This window comes from Hippopotamus amphibius, chromosome 5 (assembly GCF_030028045.1).
Source record: "Hippopotamus amphibius kiboko isolate mHipAmp2 chromosome 5, mHipAmp2.hap2, whole genome shotgun sequence".
In the NCBI taxonomy this organism is placed as follows: Eukaryota; Metazoa; Chordata; class Mammalia; order Artiodactyla; family Hippopotamidae; genus Hippopotamus; species Hippopotamus amphibius.
This window is the reverse complement of record NC_080190.1, coordinates 16,447,400-16,473,558: the sequence shown is the minus strand read 5'-3', so window position 1 is coordinate 16,473,558 and position 26,159 is coordinate 16,447,400. Positions and strand designations below refer to the sequence as shown.

The following is a 26,159-nucleotide window of genomic DNA, read 5'->3' as shown; positions in this document are numbered from 1 at the left end:
TTTACTACTTCAAAAATATTAAGGGAATTTTGTAATTGAAACTTTAATCCTAACTACATGGCTTCAAAAGGTATGCCTCAAAAAAAAAGTTGATTGCAGAAAAAAACACTGTATACATTGACCTTTATAATTTTTGGTGAGAGTTTGTAAGATTAAGGTATTATCCAGGTACATGATTTGTAATAGGAGTAGTTAACCAGGAAGGTTTTCCTTATTGTATGTTGTTTGCCTTTTTAATACTTTGCCAAGGAGGCTTTAGAGCACTCTATTTTCTATAAAATATTTCAAGAAAGGATTGAAGAGTTATCAAATGTGCTCTGTAGATTTGTAAATCCATTAGTTTTGGGGGGTTCATTTAGGTGTTTTTCTATGAATTTGTCATAAGCCATATCTGAAGTAGATTTTATGGATTCTTGCCCAGCCTTCATTTAACTCCTTCCACCTGGCTATGCAGTGATGATTCAGTTTGGGAGGAATTGATCCCTCACCAGTTTCATGGGTGGGCTAAAGCCAGTAAGTGCATAACCTTCAATTCGCCAAATGATTGGCAAAGAGTGGGCATGTGTAATGGTATGTGATATGCCTGGAACTGCTGCATTCATTTTTGTATCTACAAGGAAAACAAGCCTGAGAATAAAGCTGGTGCACAACAGTGTATGCTTCAGAAAACAGAGAGAAATGTAGCCAGGGCCCTGACCAGAACAAACCTGAAAGTTATTCTTCTTTTTGACTTTGGGGAGTGTCTTGGTCTGCTCAGGCTGCCATAACCAACTAGCACAGACTTGAGTGACTTTAACAAGAGAAATTTTATAATCTCAGTTTTGAAAACTGGGAAGTCTAAAATCTGAGTGTCAGCATGGTTGGCTTCTGGTGAGAGCTTTCTTCTTGGCCTGCAGATGACTACATTCTTGGTGTGTGTTCCCATAGGCTTTTCTCAGTATAAGTGCCTGGATAGAGAGCACAAGCTCTCTGGTGTTTCTTCTTATAAGGACACTAATTCTGTTGGCTTAGGGCTCCACCATTAGGGCCTCATTTAACCTTAGTTACATCGAAAAGTTCCTGTCTCTAAATATAATCACACTGGGGGTTAGGGCTTCAACATACAAATTTTGGAGGAACATTTGTAGCATCCTGCCTCTGGCTCCCTAAATTATGTGCTGGTTGCATACAAAGTACATTTATTCCATCCTAACAATCCCAAAAGGCTTAACTCATTCCAGAATTGATACTAAAGTCTAAAGTCACATCTAAATATCACCTAAATCAGATATGGATGAGATTTGGGGTACAATTTAACCTGAGGCAAAATTCCTCTATAGTTGTGGAGCCTGTGAAACCAAGCAAATTATGTGATTCCAAAATACTATGGTGGGATAGGCATAGAATAGATATTCCCATTTCAAAAGGGAGAAAAGTAAAGGAAGAAAGGAGGTATGTGTCCCAAGCAAGTCTAAACCTAAGAAGCTAATTCCATCAGACCTTAAAGATTTGAGAATAATCCTCTTTAGTTCAGTGCTCTACCTCCAGGTCCCCTGAGGTGACAGTGTCACCCCCATAGCTCTATGGAGTGGCCTTGCCACTTTAGCTTGGCAAGGTGGCCCTGATGCTGCAGCACTGTGCTGCAGCCTTGGCCCCAAGGCACTTGGTGGTGGTATCCTGGTCCTGCAAAACCAAAAAGGCTCCACCCTTTGAAACTGAGGAGAATCCATCCTTGCCCCCTGGGCCTGTGGTGGGAGTGAGAACTGTAAAAGTTCTGATTTCACCTTCAGGGTCATTCTTCCCTTTTCTCAAAGGATAAAGATATTTCCAACTGCATAGCTCTATGTTCCCATCCTATAGACTCCAAGAAGGCTGACAATCATCCTTCATTCCATCTTGTTTTCTTCATATGCTTTAGTTTAAACTTGTGGTGTCTCCACTGGTATAATCTCATCTCTATTCCTGGTTTCTGCTGAGATGGTTGATTAATTCCATGAGTCACACCCATGACCTCTTCATCAAATGGTTGTTCAGTCACACTCCTAGTGTTCTCTTCAGAACAAGCTTTCTCATTTTTTTGCAACATAGGTAGACTGAGAATTTTCCAAATCTCCAAGTTCTGGTCCCTTTTTGCTTATTAATTCCTTCTTCAGTTCATCTCTCTCTTGTATTTATCTATAAGCAATAAGGAGGACCAAGGCTACATCTTCAATACTTTGAGATCTCCTCTGCTAAATATTCAGTTTTAACTCTTTCAAGTTCTACCTTCCAGAAAACACTAGAACATGATTCAGCCAAGTTGTTTGCCATTTTATAACAAAGATGGCCTTTCCTCTAGTTTTCAATAACCTTGAAAAGTTGCTTGTTTGCATCTTAGACTTCACCTGAATGGCCTTTAATATCCATATGTATATCCACATTCTGGTCAAGATTATTTATGTGTTCTCTAAGAAATGGAGGCTTTCTTACCAGCTTTCCTTTTTTTTTCTTTTTTTGTTTGTTTTGTTTTATTTTGGTTTGGGTTTTTTTTTTGAGCTCTCATCATAATTGGTTTTAATGTCTACGTTTCTGTCAGTGGTCCTTTTGTAGCATCAAAGCTTTTTCTAGAATGCACCTCAAAATTCCTCCAGCCACTACCCATTACCCACTTCCAAAGGTGCTTGCACATTTTTAGGTATTTGATACCGAAATCTGTCTTAGTCTGCTTATGCCCCCATAACCAACATAGAACAGAATACAAACAATAGAAATTTATTATCTCACAGTTCTCGAGGCTGGGAAGTCCAAGATCAGGGTGACGGCATGGTTGGTTTTTGATGTGGGCTTCTTATTGGCTCGCAGATGGCCAGTTTCTCACTGTATACTCACATGGCCTTTCCTCAGTGTGTGCCACATGGCAGGGGGTGGGGCGGGGAGAGAGAGAGATAGAAAACACTCTAGTGTCTCTTCTCATAAGAACACATCCTATTGGATCAGGGTCCCTCGCTTATGACCTCATTTAAGCTAATTACCTACTGAATCCCCTATCTCCAAATGTAGTCACATTGGGTGTTAGGGCTTCAATATATGAATTTTGGGAGAACGCAATTCAGTTCATAGCAGGGAGTGTAAAATCTATTTAGTCCCAATAATGTTTATCCCATTTTGCATTAGGTTTCTGTATTTGCAATCATCTTAACTGAAGTGCATTCCAAGGTGTAGTCAACTCTTGCTTAACAACCCTCAAAGAAGTTTGTACCAATTTATGCTGTGACCATAATTCTCCAGTTTCACCCCCTAGGCTTTGCTGGTTTTTCATCTTTGCCAATATGATAAATGAAACAAGTAGTTTTTTTTAAAAAAATATACAGTTTTATTGCATTCTAAGTTGATAATTTATTTTGTTAACATTTTAGTTGGTAAGAAGAAAATATCCTTCAAGTGTTAGGAAGGTGTTTTTAAAAGTTTTGAAATATATTTTCCGAAATAGAAGTAATTAAGAGGTAAATTACTTTTTATAATAATATGTTTCTGTATTTCAACACAATTCCCTAGTTTGTAACATTTTTCAGTGAAATAAAAGAATAATATACCCAAGCCATCTTTTAAAATATGTATTTAAGGCAAAGTTTATGATCACTTAACCTCAAATTTCTATAAAATCGTGACAATATTATCTCTTTTTGCATTTGGCCAACTAGATTACCACCAGAGAGTATTTCTTTGTCACTAAAAACCTGCTTTACAATATAACCTTATACCACACTGTGTTCCTTTTATTGAATTCTTTTTAATTTTCCCTAAATGAGAGTACCTAATGAGTTCCTTATTTTTTCACATTAAGAATCCTTCCATAATGACCATTTTACGAAGGTTAAAATCAAATTATTGAAATATCTCTCCCTAGGTTCATATGCTTCCTTTTTTTTTTTTAAATCCCTGTAGCTCACACACTTGTTTTTTAATGTTTCTTTTCTTTTCTGTTTTTCCTATTTCCATTGGGAGGATTTTTACTGAAGGGTGTTTAACATTTTAGATCTTCTAGCACTGTTATACAGCAGACTTCTTAAAAAATTAAAGCTCAGTCACCTCCCTCTCCCCGCCACCCGAATGCCTACACGAAGGAACAATACAAGCTATTGTAAAATATAATAGAAAAGGTGAACTGAAAGACAGCAGCAAAACTAATTTTTCTCTGACAAACTTGCCGCAGCATCAGATTAAAGGATGTTTGACGTTGCCCATTAAGACCTTTGACTTAAGAAACATATTAGGGAAAAGCTAATTGGGACACATAAACCCAGAATCTCGGTTACTTTCTATAATAAAAGTTTATTTCTCACTCAAAGTCCCGTGTGCAAAAGGGAACAGGTGGAGGGGGCAGGGTGATGTGCAGGGCATTGTCAGTAGAGATTGAGATTCTCTAATAGTCACAAAAGGATGAGTGTAACTTTTCCAGTTATGCTGGATAATTTGTTGTGTTTTTATTTATTTGTTTGCTTTTTACTGAAATGAGAATCCTTAATAAATTGGTTTTGTTTTATGTAGATTTTTTAAAAGAACTGTAACCTTTATTTGCTGTGTAATTTAGTAGAAATCAAAAACCTTTATAAAGAATCTACCTTGATATAAGGATAATAATGCCGAATAAGGCATTCAGAGTCAGAAAAAACTATAAGATATCCAGTCAATTAAAGAATCAAGTTTATTCATTTAACACAAGTTTAATGACAAATACTATATACCAGGAACTGAGATATATTTTACTGGGCTTTTAATATTTTTTGGGGGTTATTAGAATATTATTAGGAGAATATTTTCTTAAACTATTTATTGATTTTACCAATTTCTCATCAGCATGATCTATCTTTACTTTTTATTACCAACCTAATATGAATTAACATAGAAATCATGCAAACCCCTGAAGTGTATATCTCCTCAAGGAGGTAAAATCATGAAAACTGAGAAATTTTATCCTGGATTTCTGTATCATTATAAAAGTGACACTTCACTTGTGTCATGAAATTTAGATCAGAAAGAATTTAAGTTCCCCGTGGAGAAATTCAGCAAGTCTTCACTCTCCTAAACTGAATCTTGATCATGTAACTATTTTGGGGGGAGGATATTGTGAATTACAGATTGTCAAATAAAATTAATTTTGTTAATTAGGTTGTGTTTAATTATTAAATGTAAATGAATTTTGGTATATGTACTATTGTTTACTACTGCAGACATTGTAAGAGAAACAGTTGACAGGATATGGTGTCTGACTGAATATAAGAGATGATAAAATCGAATGTGTTCTTACATTTTAGCTGGAAAGTAATGGTGAGACAAGAAGTCAACAGAAAGTGGAGAACTTGCAATTTAAGACTTTTGTGACTTAGGCAATTTACGTAAACTCTCCATGACCTCAACTAGCTCATCTTTTAAATGCAGTATATAACAGAATACACAGTATATCCTGTGTGATTGTGGTAATGAAAAAATTAATGTATGTAAAACATGTAATGCAGTGCTTGGTGCATATTACTCAGTAGACGTTAGTTACTTTTATTATGAATGTTATTCATGAGTGCAGTTTGGACATGGTAGATTTGAGGTGATATTCAAATCTCTTATGTTAAAATTCTTAAGCTATTATGATAGGAATTAAATTCAGATGGATAGATAGTCCAGTGGATCCTTGGACTACATATAAAGTATGAACTCTCAGTACCGTATTTCAACAGTCACAGTGTTAACCTGGGTACAACAAGGGAAGTGTAACTGCTATGGTAAAAATTCAGACTAGAACAGGGTTTCACACTATTGACAGGTTGGCTGGGAAGGTCTTTTTGTGTGTGTGTGGGGTGGGGGGGGACTGGCTTCTGTATCGTAGCGTATTTACCAGCATCCCACTTGATGTGACAACCAAAAATGTCTCCAGCCACTACCAAATGTCCTTGGAGGGCAATCCTCTCCTGATTGAGAACCAGTGGACTAGAAGGAATCATGTAAGCATCTTCAAAAAATATATAAACAAGTATTAGCATATAGAAGGAAATGACAGATCCAGTGTAACCCAGAGACAGAAGCAGCACTGATTAGTAGAAGTTAGAAAGACAGCTTAATAGGAAATGTTCATAGTCTGAGCTGGCTAAAAATAAAACGCACCCACTTATGAGTCAGCAGTTTCTTAGCTACCATGAGTATCTAATTAGGAACTGGATCACTATCAGAGTTGTGCTGGGGATTTCTTTCCTGGGATGGAGTCTGAATTAAATCATCTCATAGGTCTCTTCTAGTGATACGTTGCTCTCATTTGGGCAGTTTTAATGACTTATATTTGGAAATGATTCCAAATGAGGTCATGGTTGAAGCCATGAGAGTAACTGAGCTCTTTCTCTGAGAGCAAGAGTAGATAACAGCATGGTCTTGTGAATGAATTTTCAGGAATGTCTATAATTTAAAGCAAGGAATCTGGAATGCAGTCTACATTCATTGATCCCATAGTATGTCAAAGAAGGTTGAAGGGAAGCCAAGAAAATAATGTGTTCAGAAGGAGTTTCAAGGAATGGGTGGTTTGTATTGTCAGTTGAGAAGTAGAAGTCAGTTGATAGAGAAAATACCAGTTTAATTAATTTTTAGAAAGTAATAGTGAGGAAAGTATACCTACATGGGTTGTGAAAGAATTCACAGAAGTGTTAACAAGGGAAGAAAAAGTTTTTACTCACTTTTCAAGGGAGGAAAGGGGCGAGACGCATAGAGTGGCATTGACCCTGAAAGGTGGGGGTTTGAGTCTTTTATTGGGTTTCAGAGGGCAAGGTGCAGGAAAGAGGGGGTGGATTCATATCTGTTTTGGTCCACAGTTGTATCTGGGCTGACTGTGCTTCTGTAGGATGTGGGTTTTTTTGAGAATCTGTAATTTCTTGTCTTCAGTAATTTTCCAGTTCTTGGGTGTCCGAAAGAGACTTGATAGTGGCCCTTGACAGGCGCTACTCTATTTTGTACAATGTTGGATGGGTTTACAGTATCCACTAAAATGTTGCATAGTATATAAACATTAATTATTAATATTAACATTTTTATTGGTATACAACTTAGATGCCAAACTGTAAGACGTTAAGCAACACTAGGTTACAAGGAAATTGACATGGAAGTGGCTACATGGACCACTTGCTCAGTAAACTAGAGAAAGCTACAGTATAATAAAATCGGGATATTGTTTTTTATTTTTTAGGACATGTGGGACTTGAGCACTTCTGAAAATTTGAATTTAAATGAAATAGAATGAGTTTATAAATATTAGGGGGAAAGATAATTCTGTAAAAACCAGAAAGGCGCCTTAGTGGTTGATACTGGGGAATATGGAAGACAACTGTTGTGAGATAGCGTGCCAGCTCAGAGTTCCCAACAGATGGGGAGGAAAGAGCTTGAGGCTTATGTAGCTCTTTTTGAATTTTGACTCTACTGCTTAAACTCTGTGTGACTGTAAGCAATTTACTTTGAACTTCTCTGAACATTGGATCCTTCTTCTCTAAAATAAGAATAATATATCCTATCCGGAAATGTTCTTATAAACTAAATCCAACCATCAGTGTGACGTGTCTAGCACAGTATCTGGAATGTGTTCAGCACTTGGTGGAATGGTGCTAGAATTGTCATTGCCATAGTCATCATTGAAAAATATTCTCAGATCTCTTTAAGTGAGGCGAGGAGAAAAAATATGTTAAGGATTTGACAAGAGTAGAAAGTGTCAGCATTTATACAGCTTATGAGTGAATCAATTGATGAATGCAAGGATTATCAGTTGAGGGTGAAGACCAGGTTTTTTGTAGTGGTCAGTGACCAGTGAATTTATAGTAGCCCTGTTCTGCTCACTTCTGGGTCTTTTCATAGCATAATCTTTGACCACAGAGCAAAGGAAGAGAGAAGAAACAGTAATGCATGGTTAGAATTGATTAATCAGATTCACATAAACCTGTTATTTTGAGCTTTGTCAGTCTCAAATTACTGCTAAAAAAGGATCCTCTGATATAGTCTATTGTGTAGCGTACCTAGTATATATGGACTACATGTATAGATTGTAACTTAATTATTTCTTAATTTAAACTTTAGCATATACAAGGGATTCTCGACTTCTGTACAACTGACATTTTGGACTGAATAATTCTTTGTCACTGGGGGCAATCCTGTGCATTGCAGGATGTTTAGCAGCATCGCTGGCTGCACTCACTAGGTGCAAGTTGTACTTCTCTCCCAGTGTGATAATCAAGCATGTATCTAGACATTGTCAAATGTCCTGTTGGGGGGCGGATGGGAAAGGGCTAAATTTCTTCAGTTGAGAAATACAGGAATAATCTCAGATCTAAGAGAGTTGCTAATAACAATAAAATGAATAAATGTGTGATATTTAAATTTATAAAATTGCCAGATTTTATGACAATAGCAATTCTAAATAGATTTATTGCTATATAAAACCAACAGAATTATAAAGTTGCATTCCTTCTGACAGAGAAAATCTGAAAGATAGACTATAATGTATATCAAGGAATATACTTTGCTTTTACTTGAGAATGTTTTAAAAACTTCTAATTTATCCTTTTTCGCTTGAGTATTTACCAAGGCAAAGTGATAACTTCTGTGCATTTTTAAATCCTCTACATATTCTTTTATTATTTCATGACATATTGTAGGTGTTTTAAGCAAACATTATTTGTGTTTTATTTTCTAGTTGTTTTTTGTCCTTATTATTGGTGGCTGCTGTGGTGTGGAAGATCAAGCAAACGTGTTGGGCTTCTCGACGGAGAGAGGTAACAATAATATTCCTTAATCTTTTGTTTCAAGATTCAGCCAAACACATGAATCTCTATTGCTTAATTGACATGCTCCTTTCAAATAGAGATTTTCACATCAATTTTATTTATTAGGATTGAGCAAATCAGTCTTTTTCTTTAAGCTTTAGGGCAAAATTTGCCACTGTCATTTTAAATCAGTATCTGTAGAAGCACTGGTTACTTGCAAACAGTTTTTTTAAAATAGCGTTAGAATTATAGTGAATACAAATATTAATTTTGTTAATTAAATAACCTGAAGTCTCCTTAATTTAGGTTATTAGTTATACTATAAAAACATAATTTATTTTTATAACTGTTACAAGTTAAAGAATATTATGAGCAATAAATATTAATTTTTGTTTTATATCTTGTAGATTTTTTGTTTTTTGGTAATCAAATCTTTTCCATTTCATGGGTATCTAATAATCCAAGTATGTTTGAATTGCACCTCAATTTGATACATTTCTATATCAGAATTAATCATGTGTCCCTTATAATCTTAAGATTGATAATTAAACCGTAATACTCTTACAGAACAACAGCTGATGTTATAAATATACAAATATAGTTTTTTGTATGTATTAGTTAACTGAAAGGAATGAAGAAATATAATAACATGAGGATCGTAAGTGTGCACTAGATTTATTGTTCTATACCTCATGTAAAGAAAAAGCAAGTTTCTGTTTTTATTAATGTTATTACATTCTGTTAGTATTAATATTAGTATTCTTAGCATTCTACTTGCTGTTGCATGTCCAACTATATTTTTATGTTTAATTTTGTGCAGCGATGTATAGCAGAGGTATAATTGCTTACCTTCTTATTTTCCACGTGTAAAAAGATTATATTTAAAAATAATCCAGAATATTCCAGACTATAGAATTAGTAAATGACGAGTTATTCTTAATTATTCACCTATTTTCAAATACCCAGTGCCTACCTATAATATATTTGCAAACTTGACACCACTGTCCTGCAAATAAATTACTTACCCTAATTCTCTCCACCTCTCTGATTTTCTGTGTATGTAGAATTCAGTGAGAATTTACTTGGTATGATCCTATGATAAAAATTAAGCTGATTTAAATGGAGTTTTTAAAATATAAATATGTAAATATTTTGCAAAAAGTGGAATGTTATGTGGAGATAAACAATCTTCTGTACATGCTAGACGATTTATTAAGGTATAAGTATTGATTCAGGAAGGAAAAAACAAGTGGTAGGCAGTATGAAGACTTTCCATAATGAAATAGAGCAAGTGACAATTTATGCCTCTTATCATTAGAAAAGAAGTCAGAATCAATAAGGGAACCTAGGTTCTCACTTCATTATGACTAGCAATGTTTTAATATCTGATTTCTAAAGTTTATAAAATATAACTGTATAAAGATAGCATTGTGAAAAGGTGACAGTACAACTCTACTGTTAACTAGATGGGTAAGTGGTCTAATTGAATTCACTTTCCTCTAAAGAGAAGGCATTTTACTATATAACTTATTCTCAGCTTGAGGTTCCTAGAGCTCTAGGAATGTTTATATGTAGTGACTAAAGTTTGGAAACTATTAAATATTTGAGAAAAATAATGGGAATCACTCATTTAACTATGGAATTTTCGCACTTTTCAAAATAACAAATTGGTTTTGGTTAATATACCACCTCAGTATAGGTAACGTTGTTTATTGCTTATTATCGGAAGCTTTGGCAAGCTGATACTACTTAATTTTTAAAATACAAATATGAATGTTTTTTGATTGGAAATCAAAATCTTTCAAAGTATGTGTTGCACATGTGAGAAGGAAGGAAAAATAAGGAGGGAGAACTAAATTAGGGACCTGTAGACCAATTCTAATCTGTGGTTCTAAATGTTACTATGTCCTCTTGATAGTCCTCAATTTAATGTCCTTCTTTCCAAGTCTTCTAGGTAATGAATCTTTGTTAAAGAATATAATAATGTTTGCATTTAATTTGCTACCTCTACCGACATACAAAATCTGTCCTGTTGAGAGGTCGTGTCATGTTATAATATCATGTTAAAAAATATGATGAGGAATTTTATCATTTTTAATTTTATTAAATCTTTTAAATACAAATTTCTAAATGTCTTAGAAACCATTCATATGTTGATGCCTAAAGTAAAGATGACATTATTTTTATGACTACCAGACATCTATTTAGCTAATAATTTTTATATTATTAAAAGTTTGTCATTTTGGTTTTAGAGACCCAAAGATTTTAACTACACAGTTGTAGCTAATATGATAATCCCATTTATCGACTTTATGTAAATGGGGTAAAAATGTGTTTTTATCTCTCTTTATTCAGTTTTACATTAACACTAATATTCCCAAAAGGAAAATACCTCAATATTTTTTCTTTATATAGAGATGTTACTTTCTCCAAAACATTGACATCAATTATCGTAAACCTCAGAGGACCCCTGTGAGTAGTGATGACAGTTTATCTGCAACAGTAAATGAAGGTTATTTAAAAGATTCTTCCTTCTTAGTATTTCTGTAATTTTGTTACAGGAATTATATTACTTGCTTTTCTAAATATAAGAACTGTTTTAACATGAAAATAATCTTTGGACATTTTTAAAGTATATTGTGTTAATTCAAACAGACATATTGCTTTTTTATTTTTAACTATTTGAAGCCTTGGGTCTCCTAAGCACACACATACTTTTTTGTGTTATAATTTTAATATCAGAAGCCCATTAATAATGTTATGCCTCTGTATAATACCCCTTAGAATTCAGGGGCTCTTAAAAACACAAAAATGAAACTATAAAGGACTTTACTTTTAATGTTAGTTTAGAAACTCATTTCTGTGATAACCCTACTACAAATACAAAAGTTTTGTGTGTATATGTGTGTGTGTGGGGGGGGATGCTGTGCTAATGAATGCAAACAATAAGTGGATATTGATCAGTGGAAATATTATCAAACATGAGAAGGATGAGTTCATTTTTATAGCTCATGCTTGTTACAGAGGTCTTGAAAACCTTGAGCTTCAGTGGCACACCCAATTTTAGATAAATAGTCATTCCATTACAAAAACATTTGTGAGGACCAAGTATATGTTAAAAGGAGACTTTTTAAAATAGTATTGTCATAGTTAATAATTTTCATGTTTAAACTGAAATTTGAGTTTTTAATAGCTATCAAAAGGCACAAACCCATTAAAATGTTATAATTATTCCTTGGAATACAGATACTTAATCTTATATTTGACTAACATAAGTGAAAACATCGTGCGTATCTTAATAGTTACAAGAAGTTAATTTTTTCAGTTGACAGCATTTCTTCCCATATATTTTGGGCCTTTTAACTGTAGTATGCCTCCACTAAAATCCAACTGGAAAATCTATAGAATAATAGATCTCATAAGCAAAGGTAAGGTTATATTTAATAAACTTCATATTAGTTGTGGGTTTGTGTATTTCAGTGATTGCATTTCCTGTACCAGGAACTTTTATTTCTTTAATTCTGTTACAATTCTTCAAAGAATAAAAATATATTAATATAGATCATTACCACATTATTTGCTTATCTTTCAGAGTATAGTATTCATCTCTAATGCTTAAAAATCAATGAGAACAACATTGTCTGGGATAAGACAATGTCCAACGAGTAAGTGATCTTGTGTTCATGACACTCTGCTTTCCTGCACATTTCACAGTCACTCAGCATAAAACCTAAATTTGAATTTAACATAATCAACCTGAACTTTGAGTTAAAAATAATAAGCTAAAACCCATAGCAATGTAGTAGTTCTGAGTAGCAAATTACTCTTCTTGAGGCAAACACGTTAATTCTTTCCTCCGTATCTGTTTCATTGACACAAAAAAAACAGAAAAGAATTAATATCATTAAGTTCTACTTTACCAAGGACATGTCATGAGTAAATAATTTATGATAAAATGGTCTCTGAGAGGCACAATTTGTAGTAAATGGGTTCTCATCTAAATATTATTAATGCAATGCATCAATACTTATGAAGTAAGTTACTCTACCTTTTTAGATACACACCCAACTTATTTAGAGAGAGGAGAGTGGACATGGAGTGAAGGGAGTAATGAGAAAATGTTACTTTGGGTGGAAAAATTAAAATTAATTAATTTAGGTGCTGTATGAAACTTCTTATAGAATTTCTTAGCACTTCAAGAATCTGTATTTTATTTTAATGGCCAAATATTCCAAAATCTAGATAAAACTTTCCATAAAACATATTCCTTTGTCAAAAAAACAGGAAGTTTTAAAAATCATTATTAAATAATGAGCTCAAATAAATGTCTATCTTTGCAGTTAATGGCCTTAGTCTTAATTTATTTTTGCTGAACATTTTCTCTAATATTATGACACAAATCAATCAATCATTATTTGGTGTACCACTTAGAAAGAAAAAAATAGTGCCAATTAACTGTGGCTCTCTTGCCACTAAGAATGTTTTATACTTATTCAGAGAACTCTTATAGAATTACTTAGATATAGACTTTATTATATATCATCCTATATGTACATTGAAAGGAAAGGAAAAGCAAAATAAATTAGTTAAGTATTAGCAAAACTTGTTCACGTTCATAGTCCAGTTTTTCATAAACCACTTTTTGACTCAGGAAAAAAATGTTTTGTTTATTTCACATAATATCATTGACTACAATAATCAAGTTTGTGTCTGTGAAAGCAATGACAACTATATCATAACTGCCATCTGGCCAGTAGTGATTGTACAATTTCATTGATTGTAAGACACATAAGACTTCAGAGATATTAAAATGTGAAAACAAAGTATGTCTTAGAATGAGTAAAATATGGTAGAGCCTTCTTTATAAGGTTTATAGTACTGAACGAGTTAATATGTGCTAAATACCTCACTGCCTATTGTTTACTGGACTTGAACAAGTGTTAGCTGTTCCTGTTTGTTGGTATGTAAAATAAGGAATGGTTAGTGCTATATTATGCATGCATATTAGTGACAGAAACTCCTATGTATCTAGGATTCTTTTTCTCCTCCATGTCCACTCTAACGCAGTGGTTCTCAATCTAACAGTTCCTTTAGAATCACCTGCAGATCTTAAGAAATATATTTATATATCCCTGAGTGCCACTCCACTATTCCACCCCCACCAGACCTATAAATCAGAATTTCTTTGAGGCTCAACTTGATGTATCTATTTTTAAGGCCACAATTGATTGTAACATGCACCATCAGCACTGAAACTCTGCTTTGGCTTCTACTCTTAGAGAGAAGTTTTCTGTGGAAAACCATTGAAGGGTTTTCCACAGAAGAGGTAAGTGATTTGAGTTAAAAGGATCTGCTTTTAAACTGATAATTCTGCTGCTGTGTTGAGACTAGATTATAGATACACACCTGTAGACACAGAGTGACTAGTGGCAGTGGCTATGGCAAGATGTGATTGGATTATGAGTACCTTTTGAAGATAATAACGGGATTAGATGCATGGGGTGGTGTGAGAAAGAAATAAACCAAGCATGACTTCAAAAGAGTATAAAAACAAGCATGACTTTAAGTTTTTTTGTCTGAACAACTCTAACATGCCCATCAACTGAGATGGAGTTGAGTGCAAGTAAAATTGGCTTGATGATATGAGTTCATTTTTACGTGTTAAGTTTGAGCTGTTAGGCGTTTAATTAGGCAAGTCAAGGAGGCAAGAGTAGGTTCTGGCATGAGGAATAGATCTGGACAGGAGAGAGAAATTTTGGAGTCTCAGTATATAGCTATAGATAGTATTTAAAACCATGAGACTGGATGATATCACTAAGAGAGGGGAGTTAAGCCCTGAGGCATTCAAATATAATATTATGAACTGAATGTTTGTGTCCCCTCCCAAATTCATATTTGAGGTCCTAACCCCAATGTGATGGTATTTGGAGGTTTGGCCTTTGGGAGGTATTTAGATTTACATAAGGTTGGTACAGTTGTGGTGGGATCAGTGCCCTTATAAAAGAGGAAGAGACACAAGAGCATTTTGTTTCTGCCAGTACACAAGAGGCTATCACACCTGTGTAGCACCCTCGTCATGAAATAGGTGAGTTATTTAAAAGAGATAGAAGCCACTCTTCCTACCACCAGCTCTGGAGCTGTGGCACAGAAATTTTGGTAGGATGAAAGGCAGGCTGTAAGAACAGAAAGCTTAAAACTCCCTTTAAGTGAGCTGATTTTATTTGGAACAAATTGTGGATAAGTTCAACCCTAATGCTTCTCTTGAAAACAATGGAGATTGTAGTGGTAAGCAACATAGAGGACACTGATTTCTGCATAAGACCAACAAGCTAAACAATAAAGCAGCTAGAAGTTTACCAGAAAGATCAAGGGATAGAGAAAGTTAAAAAGATTCTTCCTGGGTTGTAAAAAAAAAAAACACCAAAGCACTGGTCTCAGATATTATCCCTACAGTGGGCCCCAAATTAAGTGGATTAGATTAGGAAGTAATTTAAGCCCCAGAGCATTATCAGAAACAGTAGAGTAATGGGTCATTAACTCACGAGGCTGACAGCTGGGTGTGATACCAAAGGAGGCAGGTAGCTTAACAGAAAGATCTGGGAAAGAAGCAGTCGAAGAGAGCCCTGATAAAACCATTGTCATCCCAGGTGATTACACACATGCCCAAAGCTGCACTCTCCATGAAGCAACATCACAGGCTGCACTGCAGAGAAAACAGACTTTATTACAATAGCCTAACCATGTGAACAAACAAATAAGCATGTAAAAATATTAAGCCTTGTGTGTGTGTGTGGCGGGGGGAGTGGGTGGGTAGGGGGATGTAAAGAAATCACTATCTAGAGTTGCTACAATCTATTACATAAAATGTCAGTGTTTTTCAACCAAAAATTATGAGACATGCAAGGAAAGATGGCATTGTGGCCCATACACAGGATAAATAGCAGGCAGCAGAACCTGCTTATGAGAGAACTCTGCTGTCAGATTTAACTGACAAAAACTTCAGAGAAGCCTATATAAATATGTCTAAAGAAGTAAGGAAACTGTGATTAATGAAGGACAGGAAAGTAGGGTGGAAATACCTCATCAAATAGAGAATATCAATAAAGAAATACAAGTTATAAGAAAAAAGAGAACCTAATGGAAAATCAGAATTGAAAAGTATAAATGATACCTAGTCAAACTTACAAGCTTTTGCACTGCAAATGAAACCATGAACAAAACAAAAGAGAAAAACAGCTTACAGACTGGGAGGAAATATTTGCAAACGATGTGACCAGCAAGGAATTAATTTCCAAAATATACAAGCAGCTCATACAACTCAATAACAAAGAAGCAAACAACTCAACCAAAAAATGGGCAGAAGATCTAAATAGATATTTCTTCAAAGAAGACATACGGATGGCCAAGAGGCACCTGAAAAGATATTTAACATGGCTAGTTCTTAGAGAAATGCAGACCAAAACTACAATGAGGTACCACTTCACATCAGTCAGAATGGCCATCATTAAAAAGTCTGCATTGCATCTGAGATTGGTTAAACGGGAGGGGAGAGTATGGGGACAAGCCATTGAATGGGAATAATTCAACTCAAAAATACGCCATCTGCTGGCTGCAAGACAGATGACACCAGCTGCCTCATCTGGGTAAAAGTGCCAAGTCTAGCTTTTAGAAGTGTAGGAGTCCTGCTAAATTTAAACAGAGGGCTTGAGTTTTGCCCTTCTGTACATCCTTTACAATATACAGTGACCTGGGCCAAATACTAAGGGTCTCAGGGGTAAATCTTTATACATTCAGTGTGCTTTTCCACCTCATGTATTTTAATCCATTTTTTATTGCTGTAAAATACACATAACTTGACATTTTCCATCATAAACTTTTTAAGTGTGCAAAAAAGGTCTACAAATAACAAATTCTGGAGAGGGTGTGGATAAAGTGGAACACTTCTACACTGTTGGTGGGAACGCAAGTTGGTGCAGCCACAACGGAGAACAGTATGGAGGTTCCTTAAAAAACTAAAAATAGAATTACCATATGATCCAGCAATCCCACTGCTGGCATAGATCTGGAGAAAACTATAATTCAAAAAGATACATGCACCCCTGTGTTCATAGCAGCAGTATTCACAATATGCAAGACATGGAGACAACCTCAATGTGTGTCAGTGATGAATGGATCAAGACGATGTGGTGTGTGCACACAATGGAATACTACCCAGCCATAAGAAGAATGAAATAATGCCATTTGCAGCAACACAGAAGGACCGAGATTATTACACTAAGTGAAGTAAGTCAGAAAGAGAAAGACAGATACCATATATCACTTATATGTTGAATCTAAAATATGACACAAATGAATTTATTTATAAAACAGAAACAGACTCACAAACATAGAGAACAAACTTATGGTTACCAAGGGGAAAAGAGGTGGGGGAGGGATAAATTAGGAGTTTGGGATTAGCAGTTGTAGACTACTGTATATAAAATAGATGAACAAGAAGGTATAGCACAGGGAACTATATTCGATATCCTTAATAAACCATAATGGAAAAGAATATGAGAAAGAATATATATATATACTCATGTGTATATATATAAAAACATTTATATATATATTTACATATATTTATATATATAAAACTGAATCACTTTGCTGTACACCAGAAACTAAAACAACATCGTACATTAACTGTACTTCAACTAAATAAATAAATAATTGAAAAGTACAACACCACATTGAAAAATTTACTAGAGAGGTGCAACTTAAAATTTGAACTAACAGAATTCATGAAATTGAAGATAATAGAGAAACATGAAGAACAGAGGGGAAAAATAAAAATAAACAGACCTTCAAATAAATGTGGAACCCCATTAAGTGCACCAATATTTGCATAGCAGGAGTACCAGAGGAAAGGAGAAAGAGAGGTGCAAAAATATTTTAAGGAATACTGGCTGAAATTAAAAAATACCTTGAGATGAATGAAAATGAAAACACAGTATACTGAAACTTATTGCATGAAGCTGAAGCAGTGCTCAGTGGAAAATATATAAAATATCTGCACATGCAAATATTTAAAAGAAAAAAAGTTCTTGAATCAATAACCTAACCGTCCACCTGAAGACGCTTAGGAGAGAACAAACTACATATAGAGCTAGCAGAAAATGAAGGAAATAATAGAGACTAGAGGAGAAATTATTGAAATAGAGAACAGAAAAACAGCATAGGAAAAACAATGAAAACAAATGTTGGTTCTTTGAAAGATCAACAAAGTTGAAAAAATAGCTCACCTGACCAAGAATAAAAGAGAGAAGATTCAAATCTAAAATCAGGAATGAAAGAGACAATGTTATTACTGATCTTTTAGAAATAAAAAGACTGCTAAGGGTATGCTGTGAACATCTGTAGGCCGACAAAACTGGCTAATTTAGATGAAATGAAAAACTCCTAGAAAGGAATAAACTGTCAAAACTGATTCAAGAAGACATCTGAAATCTGAAATAGACCTGTAATAAGCAGAAAGATTGTATTAGTAATTTTAAAAATTCCCACTAGATGGACCAACATCCTGTCTGATCTTGCTTTCTAATACAGTTTTCCAGTGAAAGGAACCAGAGATTTTTGGAAAATTGGCTGATTCTCAGACTGGAACTGGAAATACACAAACTGAGTTTGAAGTTTCTTGTAGTGCCGAAATATAAGGAATTGCTCAAACACACACACACAAACGCTACAATGATGAGAGTATGTCAGAGGGATACTAGAGCCATCAGAAACAGTTCCTGTGACCAAAACAGGAACAATTTGAGCAATAAAATAAAATAATATTTTATGATAAGCAGATGTATAAAATAAATATCAGATAACCCATATTGATATAAACAAGTTATTGAATAAATAAATAAATGGAGGAGAATTGATGTTTTCCCATGCAGAAGAATTCTGAAGAATTTATGTAGGTACTTTGCCCTTAAGTAAGTGGATATAACTGCACACTCCTTAAGTGTAAGATGAACATAGTAACTTCCTTGCAAAGAACACAGTATGGAATGGGATAAAAAGAGTAAAACTGAGTTAGTTTATGCTGGAAAAGTCTGGCAAACATTCCCTTAACCAGCTGATCAAGGTCAGCATCAACAGAGATTAGTCATGGTGATAGTATGTATCTGATATGATGTGATAAGAATGGGACTTTGTGGTCTTCCTCCCCAAAACCCATATCTATAAATCTAATCATGAGAAAAAACATTAGCTCAGTCCTAGTTGAAGAACAATATCTGATTCTAAAAATACTTGATCAGAATTCATCAAAACTCTCAAGCTTTAGGAGACATGACTACTAAATGTAATGTGATGTCCTAGAAAGGATCCTGGAAGATAAAAAGGATATTTGTTTAAAAATAAGGAGATCTGAATAAAGTATGGACTTTAGTTAATAATAATGTATCAATATTGGTTCACTAATTGTCACAAATATACCATACTAATGCAAACTACTAATAGAAGAAACTGGGTGTGGAACATACTGACACAATCTGAAAAAATCTTTGCAGTGTTTCTATAAATCTAAAGCTATTACAAAATGAAGTTTTTAAAAAAAAATTTCACAAAGAAAAGTCTAGGTTCAGATGGCTTAACTGGTGAATCCTACAAAACATTTAAAGAAGAACTAATACCAATCCTTCACAAACTCTTCCAGGAAAGAGTAAAGGAAGGAACGCTTCCCAACTCATTCTGTGAGGCCAGTGTTATCCTGATACCAAATACAGATGACATAAGCACAGACCAATATCCCTTATGAATACACACAAAAACCCTCAACAAAATACTAGTAATCTGCAACCAACAACGCATAAAAGAATTATACACTGTGGCCAAGGAGGATTTATCCCATGAATGTAAGACTGGTTCAACATATGAAAATCAGTCAATACAGTACACCATATCAGTGGAATAAAGGACACTAACCACATGAGAATCTCAGCGAATGGTTAAAAAAGCCAAACCCTTTCATTATAACCCAACAAACTAAGAGTGAAAGCAAATTTAACCTGATAAAGGGTATCTATGAAAAACCCATAGCTAGTTAGCATCATATTTAAAGAATTCTTCCCTAAGATCAGGAACAAATCAAGAATGTCCACTCTTAACATTTCTACTCAACATTGAACCCAGATGTTCAGGGGCAATTAGGCAAGGAAATGGGGTAACAGCCATCCAGAGTGAAAAGAAGCAAAACTATCTCTACTAGCACATGGCATGTTTTGTATATAAAAATCCTCAGGAAACCACTAAAAGATTATTAGAACTAATAAATAATTTTATTAAACTTAATATAAGATCAATATACAAAAATCAGTTATGTTTCTATTTACTAGCAATGAACAATCTCAAAATAGAATTAAGAAAACAATTTGATTTAAAATAATGAATACAAATAAATTACTTAGGAAACAAATTTAAGAAGATAAGTATAAAACTTATACTTTGAAAACTACAAAACATTGTTGAAAGAAATTAAAGAAGACCTAAATAAATGGTGAGATATTCCTAGTTGGTAGATTGGAAGACTTTATATTGTTAAGATGGCAGTACTTCCCAACTGATATACAGATTCAGCGTGATCACTATCCAAACATCAAGTGGCTTCTTTGTAAAACTTGGCAAGAGAATCCGAAAATTCATATGAAAATTCAAAGGACCCCAAATAGCTAAAACAATTTTGAAAAAGAAGAACAAGGCTGGAAGATGCACACTTCCTAAATTCAACTTACTGCAAAGCTACATTAATCAGTTTGGTGAGCTACTGGCATAAGGATGGACATAATGATCAACGGAATAAAATTAAGAGTCCAGAAATAAACCCTTGTATTTACAGTCAGTTGATTTTCTACAAGGGGTTTAAGACAATTAAAATTGGGACAGATTAGTCTTTCCAACAAATGATGTTGGGCAACTGGATAGCCACATGCAAAAGAATGAAGTTGGACCCATACTTCACACCATCCACAAAAATTAATTAAGCGGGAACAATACACATAGATGTAAGAGCTGAAACTGTAAAATCCTTAGAAGAAAACACAGGAATAAATTTTCCTGACCTTACAAAGTCCTCTTAGATATGACACAAAAAACACAAGTGGCAAGAAAAAAAGTAAAGAAATTGAAATTCATCAAAATTAAAAACTTTTGTGCTTCAAAGAAAACCACAGGACACAGCGGGGGGGTGGGTGGTTGGGGAGGGGGAAGCTGGGACATAGTGAGAGAATATATATACACTACCAAATGTAAAATATATGGCTAGTGGGAAGCTGCTACAGAGCACAGGGATATCAGCTCGATGCTTAGTGAAGACCTAAAGGGGTGGGAGGGAGGCTCAAGAGGAAGGGGATGTGGGGATATATGTATACATATAGCAGATTCACTTTGTTGTACAGCAGAAACTAACACAGTACTGTGAAGCAATTATATTCCAATAAAGATGAAAAAATTTTTAAAAAAAGTGAAAAAACCTAAAGAATGAGAGTAAATGTTTGTAAATCATTTACCTGATAAGTGACTTCTATTAAATATATAAAGAGCGCTTACAACTCAGTAAAATAACAAATGATTCGATTAAAAATAGCCAAAGGCATTAAGATGGCGGAGTAGGAGGAAATGCGCTCACTCCCTCTCTCAAGAGCACCAGAATTACAACTAACTGCTGAACAATCATTGATAGAAAGACACTGGAACTCACCAAAAAAGACACCCCACATCCAGAGACAAAGGAGAAGCCGTAGTGAGATGGTAGGAGGGGCGCAATCACATTAAAATCAAATCCCATAAATGCTGGGTGGGTGACTCACATGCTGGAGAACAGTTATACTACAGAAGTCTACCCACTAAAGCGAGGGTTCTGAACCCCACGTCAGGCTTCCCAAGCTGGGAGTCCAGCAATGGGAGGAGGAATCCCCAAAGAATCAGACTTTGAAAGCCAGTGGGATTTGATTGCAGGACCTCCACAGGACTGGGGGAAACAGAAACTCCACTCTGGGAGGGCACACCAAAAAGTGTGCTCACCAGGACGCAGGGGGAGGGAGCAGTGACCCCATAGGAGACTGAACAGACCTGCCTGCTGGTATTGGAGGGTTGCCTGCAGAGGTGGGGGGCAGCTGTGGCTCACCAAGGAGACAGGGGCACTGGCAGCAGGGGTTCTGGGAAGTGCTCACTGGCGTGAACCCTCCCAGAATCTACCATTAGCCCCACCAAAGAGCCTGTAAGCTCCAGTGCTAAGTAGCCTCAGGCCAAATAACCAACAAGGTGTGAACACAACCCCACCCATTAGCAGAAAAGTAGATTAAAGTTTTACGGAGCTCTACCCACCAAAGCGGATTAAAATCTTACTGAGCTTCGCGCCCCCAGCCCTACCCACCATCAATCCCTCATCAGGAAGCATGCACAAGCCTCCTAGATAGCTTCCTCCACAAGAGGGCAGACAGCAGTATCAAGCAGTATCAGCAGTATTTCATCTTGTGGAACTGAAAACCACAGCCACAGAAAGATAGAGAAAATGAAAAAGCAGAGGACTTTGTACCAGATGAAGGGACAGGATAAAACCCCAGAAAAACAACTAAATGAAGAGGAGATAGGGACCCTTCCAGAAAAAGAATTCAGAATAATGATAGTGAAGATGATCTAGGACTTTGAAAAAAGACTGGATGCAAAGATTGAAAAGTTTACCAAAGACCTAGAAGAATTAAAGAGCAAACAAACAGAGATATGCAACACAATCACTGAAATGAAAAATACACTAGAAGGAACCAATAGCAGATTAATGAGGCAGAAGGGCGAATAAGTGACCTGGAAGAAAGAATGGTGAAAATCCCTGATGCGGAAAAGAATAAAGAAAACAGAATGGAAAGAACTGAAGACAGCCTGAGAGACCTCTGGGACAATGTTAAACGCACCAACATTTGCATTATAGGGGTCCCAGAAGGAGACGAGAGAGAAAAAGGACCTGAGAAAGTATTGGAAGGGATTATAGTTGAAAACTTCCCTAACATGGGAAAAGAAATAGCTCCCCAAGTCCAGGAAGCACAGAGAGTCCCAGGCAGGATAAACCCAAGGAGAAACACACCAAGACATATAGTAGTCAAACGGACAAAATTAAAGGCAGAGAAAAGTTATTAAAAGCAACAAGGGAAAAACGACAAATAACATACAAGGGAACTCCCATGAGGTTAACAGCTGATGTCTCAGCAGAAACTCTGTAAGCCAGAAGGGAGTGGCACGATATATTTAAAGTGATGAAAGGGAAGAACATACAACCAAGAATACTCTATCCAGCAAGGATCTCATTCAGATTTGAGGGAGAAATCAAAAGCTTTACAGACAAGCAACAGCTAAGAGAATTCAGCACCACCAAACCAGCCCTACAACAAATGCTAAAGGAACGTCTCTAAACGGGAAACATAAGAGAAGTTAAAGACCTACAAAAACAGAAACAAAATTAAGAAAATGGTAATAGGAACATACGTCTCGATAATTACCTTGAATGTAAATGGACTAAATGCACCAACCAAAAGACACAGACTGGCTGAATGGATACAAAAACAAGACCCATATATATGCTGTCTCCAAGAGACCCACTTCAGACCTAGGGACACATACAGACTGAAAGTGAGGGGATGGAAAAAGATATTCCATGCAAATGAAAATCAAAAGAAAGCTGGAGTAGCAATACTCAGATAAAATAGACTTTAAAATAAAAAGTGTTACAAGAGACAAGAAAGGACATTACATAAAGATCAAGGGATCCATCCAAGAAGAGGAGATAACAATTATAAATATATATGCACCCAATATAGGAGCACCTCAATACATAAGGCGAATGCTAACAACTATGAAAGAGGAAATGCAAGGCAGAAATAGAGACACAGATGTAGAGAACAAACACACGGACACCAAGTGGGGAAAGCAGGAGGGTTGGGAGTGAATGAATTGGGAGATTGGGATACCAAACTGTACGCTCTAAATATGTGCTGTTTATTGTCTGTTAACTGTATCTCAGTAAAAGTTCTTAAAAAAAAAATAGCCAAAGGATTATGCCTGGGCATTTCTGCAAATGAGATATATTACTGGCCAGTAAAAGATGCTCAGCAACATTAGCCGCCAGGAAAATAGAAATAAAACCCACAAATACCACTTCACACCCACTGGGATGGTTATGACCAGTAATAATATATGTTATTATTCACCAATAATTATCAACATTAATTGCCAATATTCATCAATAAGTATCACCAAATATCACTCATAATAAATGATAATAATAAAGTAAGTGAGACTGTGAAGAAATTTAATCCGTCATACATTGTTGTTGGGTAGCTAAAATGGTGCAGCCACTTTGTAATACAGTCTGTCAGTTTCTCAAAAGGTTAAACTTTCCTTATGACCCAGCATTGTCGCTCCTAGGTATACAGTGCAGAGAAATGAAAACAGAGACACACAGAAAAGCTTGTATATAAATATTTTTAGCGATATTTTTTGTAATAGCCATAAAGCAAAACATCCCAAATGTCTATCAACAGATGAATGTGTAAATAGTGTGATATGTTTGTAAATGGAATGTTACACTGTATTAGAAAAGAAAGAAGTACTGATAGATGCTGTAACAGTGGATGAACCTTGACAACATCAGGCAAATCTATAGAGGCAGAAAGCAAATTTATGGTTGCCTTGGGCTGTAGCCTGGCTGGTGGGTGAGGAGTGGGGGGAGGCTGGATAGCAAGTGATTGCCCGTAGGTACACAGTTTCTTTTTGGGGTGTTGGAAATATTTAAAAGTAGATTGTGTCGAGTGTTGCACAGTTCTGTGAATCTACTAAATACCTTTTTTTTTTTTTTTGGTGAGCAGGAATAATGATAAATATTTATTTAGTCACATGAAAAAATAAATTTTCAAAGCCAAAGATTAGAAGATATGTATAAAATTTCTGGAGCCATGAATCTGTAACACAAATGTTACCTTCTTAAAAGAGGATACTTTACAATTAATAATTGTCTACTTGGGGACCTAATTTGAGACTGTCTATGATTTTCAAATTAGTTTTATGACTCATCTGTGATAAGAAAAAGTTCCTGACCCAATACCTATCTCAAGAAATAATATTCAATTATAGTTTATTTTTTACATTAAAAATGACTGATGTGTCATAGATTATCTTTCTTTTTCTTGCTTATTCTTTCCATTGTTCTATTTGACTTTGTGTATTTTTTTTTAACAGACAATAAACTGCATACATTTAGATTGTACAATTTGGTATTTTTTTCTTATTAGTAATGTATCTGTGGTAGTCCCAATTTCCCAATTCTTTCCCCCCCAACCCTCCCCACTTTCCCCATTTGGTGTCCATATGTTTGTTCTCTACATCTGTGTCTCTATTTCTGCCTTGCAAACAGGTTGATTTGTCCCATTTTTCTATATTCCACACATATGTGTTAATATACGGTATTTGTTTTTCTCTTTCTGACTCATTTCACTCTATACAACAGTCTCTAGGTCCATCCATGTCTCTAGAAATGTCCCAGTTTCATTGCTTTTTACAACTGAGTAATATTCCATTGTATATATGTATCACATCTTTTTTATCCATTCTTCTGTTGATGGGCATTTAGGTTGCTTCCCTGTCCTGGCTATTGTAAATAATGCTGCAGTGAACATTGTGGTAAATGTATCTTTTTGAATTATGGTTTTCTCTGGGTATGTGTGTAGTAGTGGCATTGCTGGGTCATATGGACTAAATACCATTTAATTTACACTTTAAATCGCTGAATTGTAGAATATCTCAAAACAGCTTTTAAAAAGAGGGGAGAGAGAGAGGGAGAGATAGAGATTAGGAGGAGGAAGAGAAAACTTAAAGCACAAAGTGTAGATAACTCTTAAGAGGTTTTTTGCTTCAATGGGGCAGAGTGTATACAGTTTACACTCCTGCCTTTTGTTGTGGAGGAATTACTTTCAGTGCTTCAGTCTAAAACTGATCCTTCCACTTGTGCACTGGATGACCGTCATTGAATCATGTAGATAAGGCAACAGTATAGTTGATTGCACTTAAAGAAATTACATGCTTAAACTGGTTATTTAATTTTGGTGTTTTGTAATGTAGATGGAATCATCATTAATATAGTACAGCAAAGCAAGTAAATTATAGCTTATCCTTGAAGTCTAACAATGATGCTTCTCATTTACAACCATTTATGAGGGTCAGTGTACCAAAGGAAACAATTAAAAGTGTGTTTTTGTTTTATTTACACCTGTTAGATGACTAGGGACTAGTATGTTCTCTCTTACATCTAAATACCTGGTTAATAAAAATAAAAGAAGAATTTTTCTCTTACCCGAATTTGCATTTCTTTTGCTGGAATAATATATTTTTCAAAGT

General features: G+C 35.2%; 1 protein-coding gene across 2 annotated transcripts in view; it reads left to right on the top strand.

The window, feature by feature from the left end:
• Window positions 1-26,159, top strand: part of ATRNL1 (attractin like 1) — a 734,504-nt gene that overhangs the window by 323,418 nt on the left and 384,927 nt on the right. For both annotated transcript variants that reach the window (XM_057736176.1, XM_057736177.1), the window contains exon 26: window positions 8,675-8,753. In XM_057736176.1, the coding sequence (XP_057592159.1) occupies window positions 8,675-8,753 (79 nt within the window). The remainder of the gene's footprint in view (window positions 1-8,674; window positions 8,754-26,159) is intronic.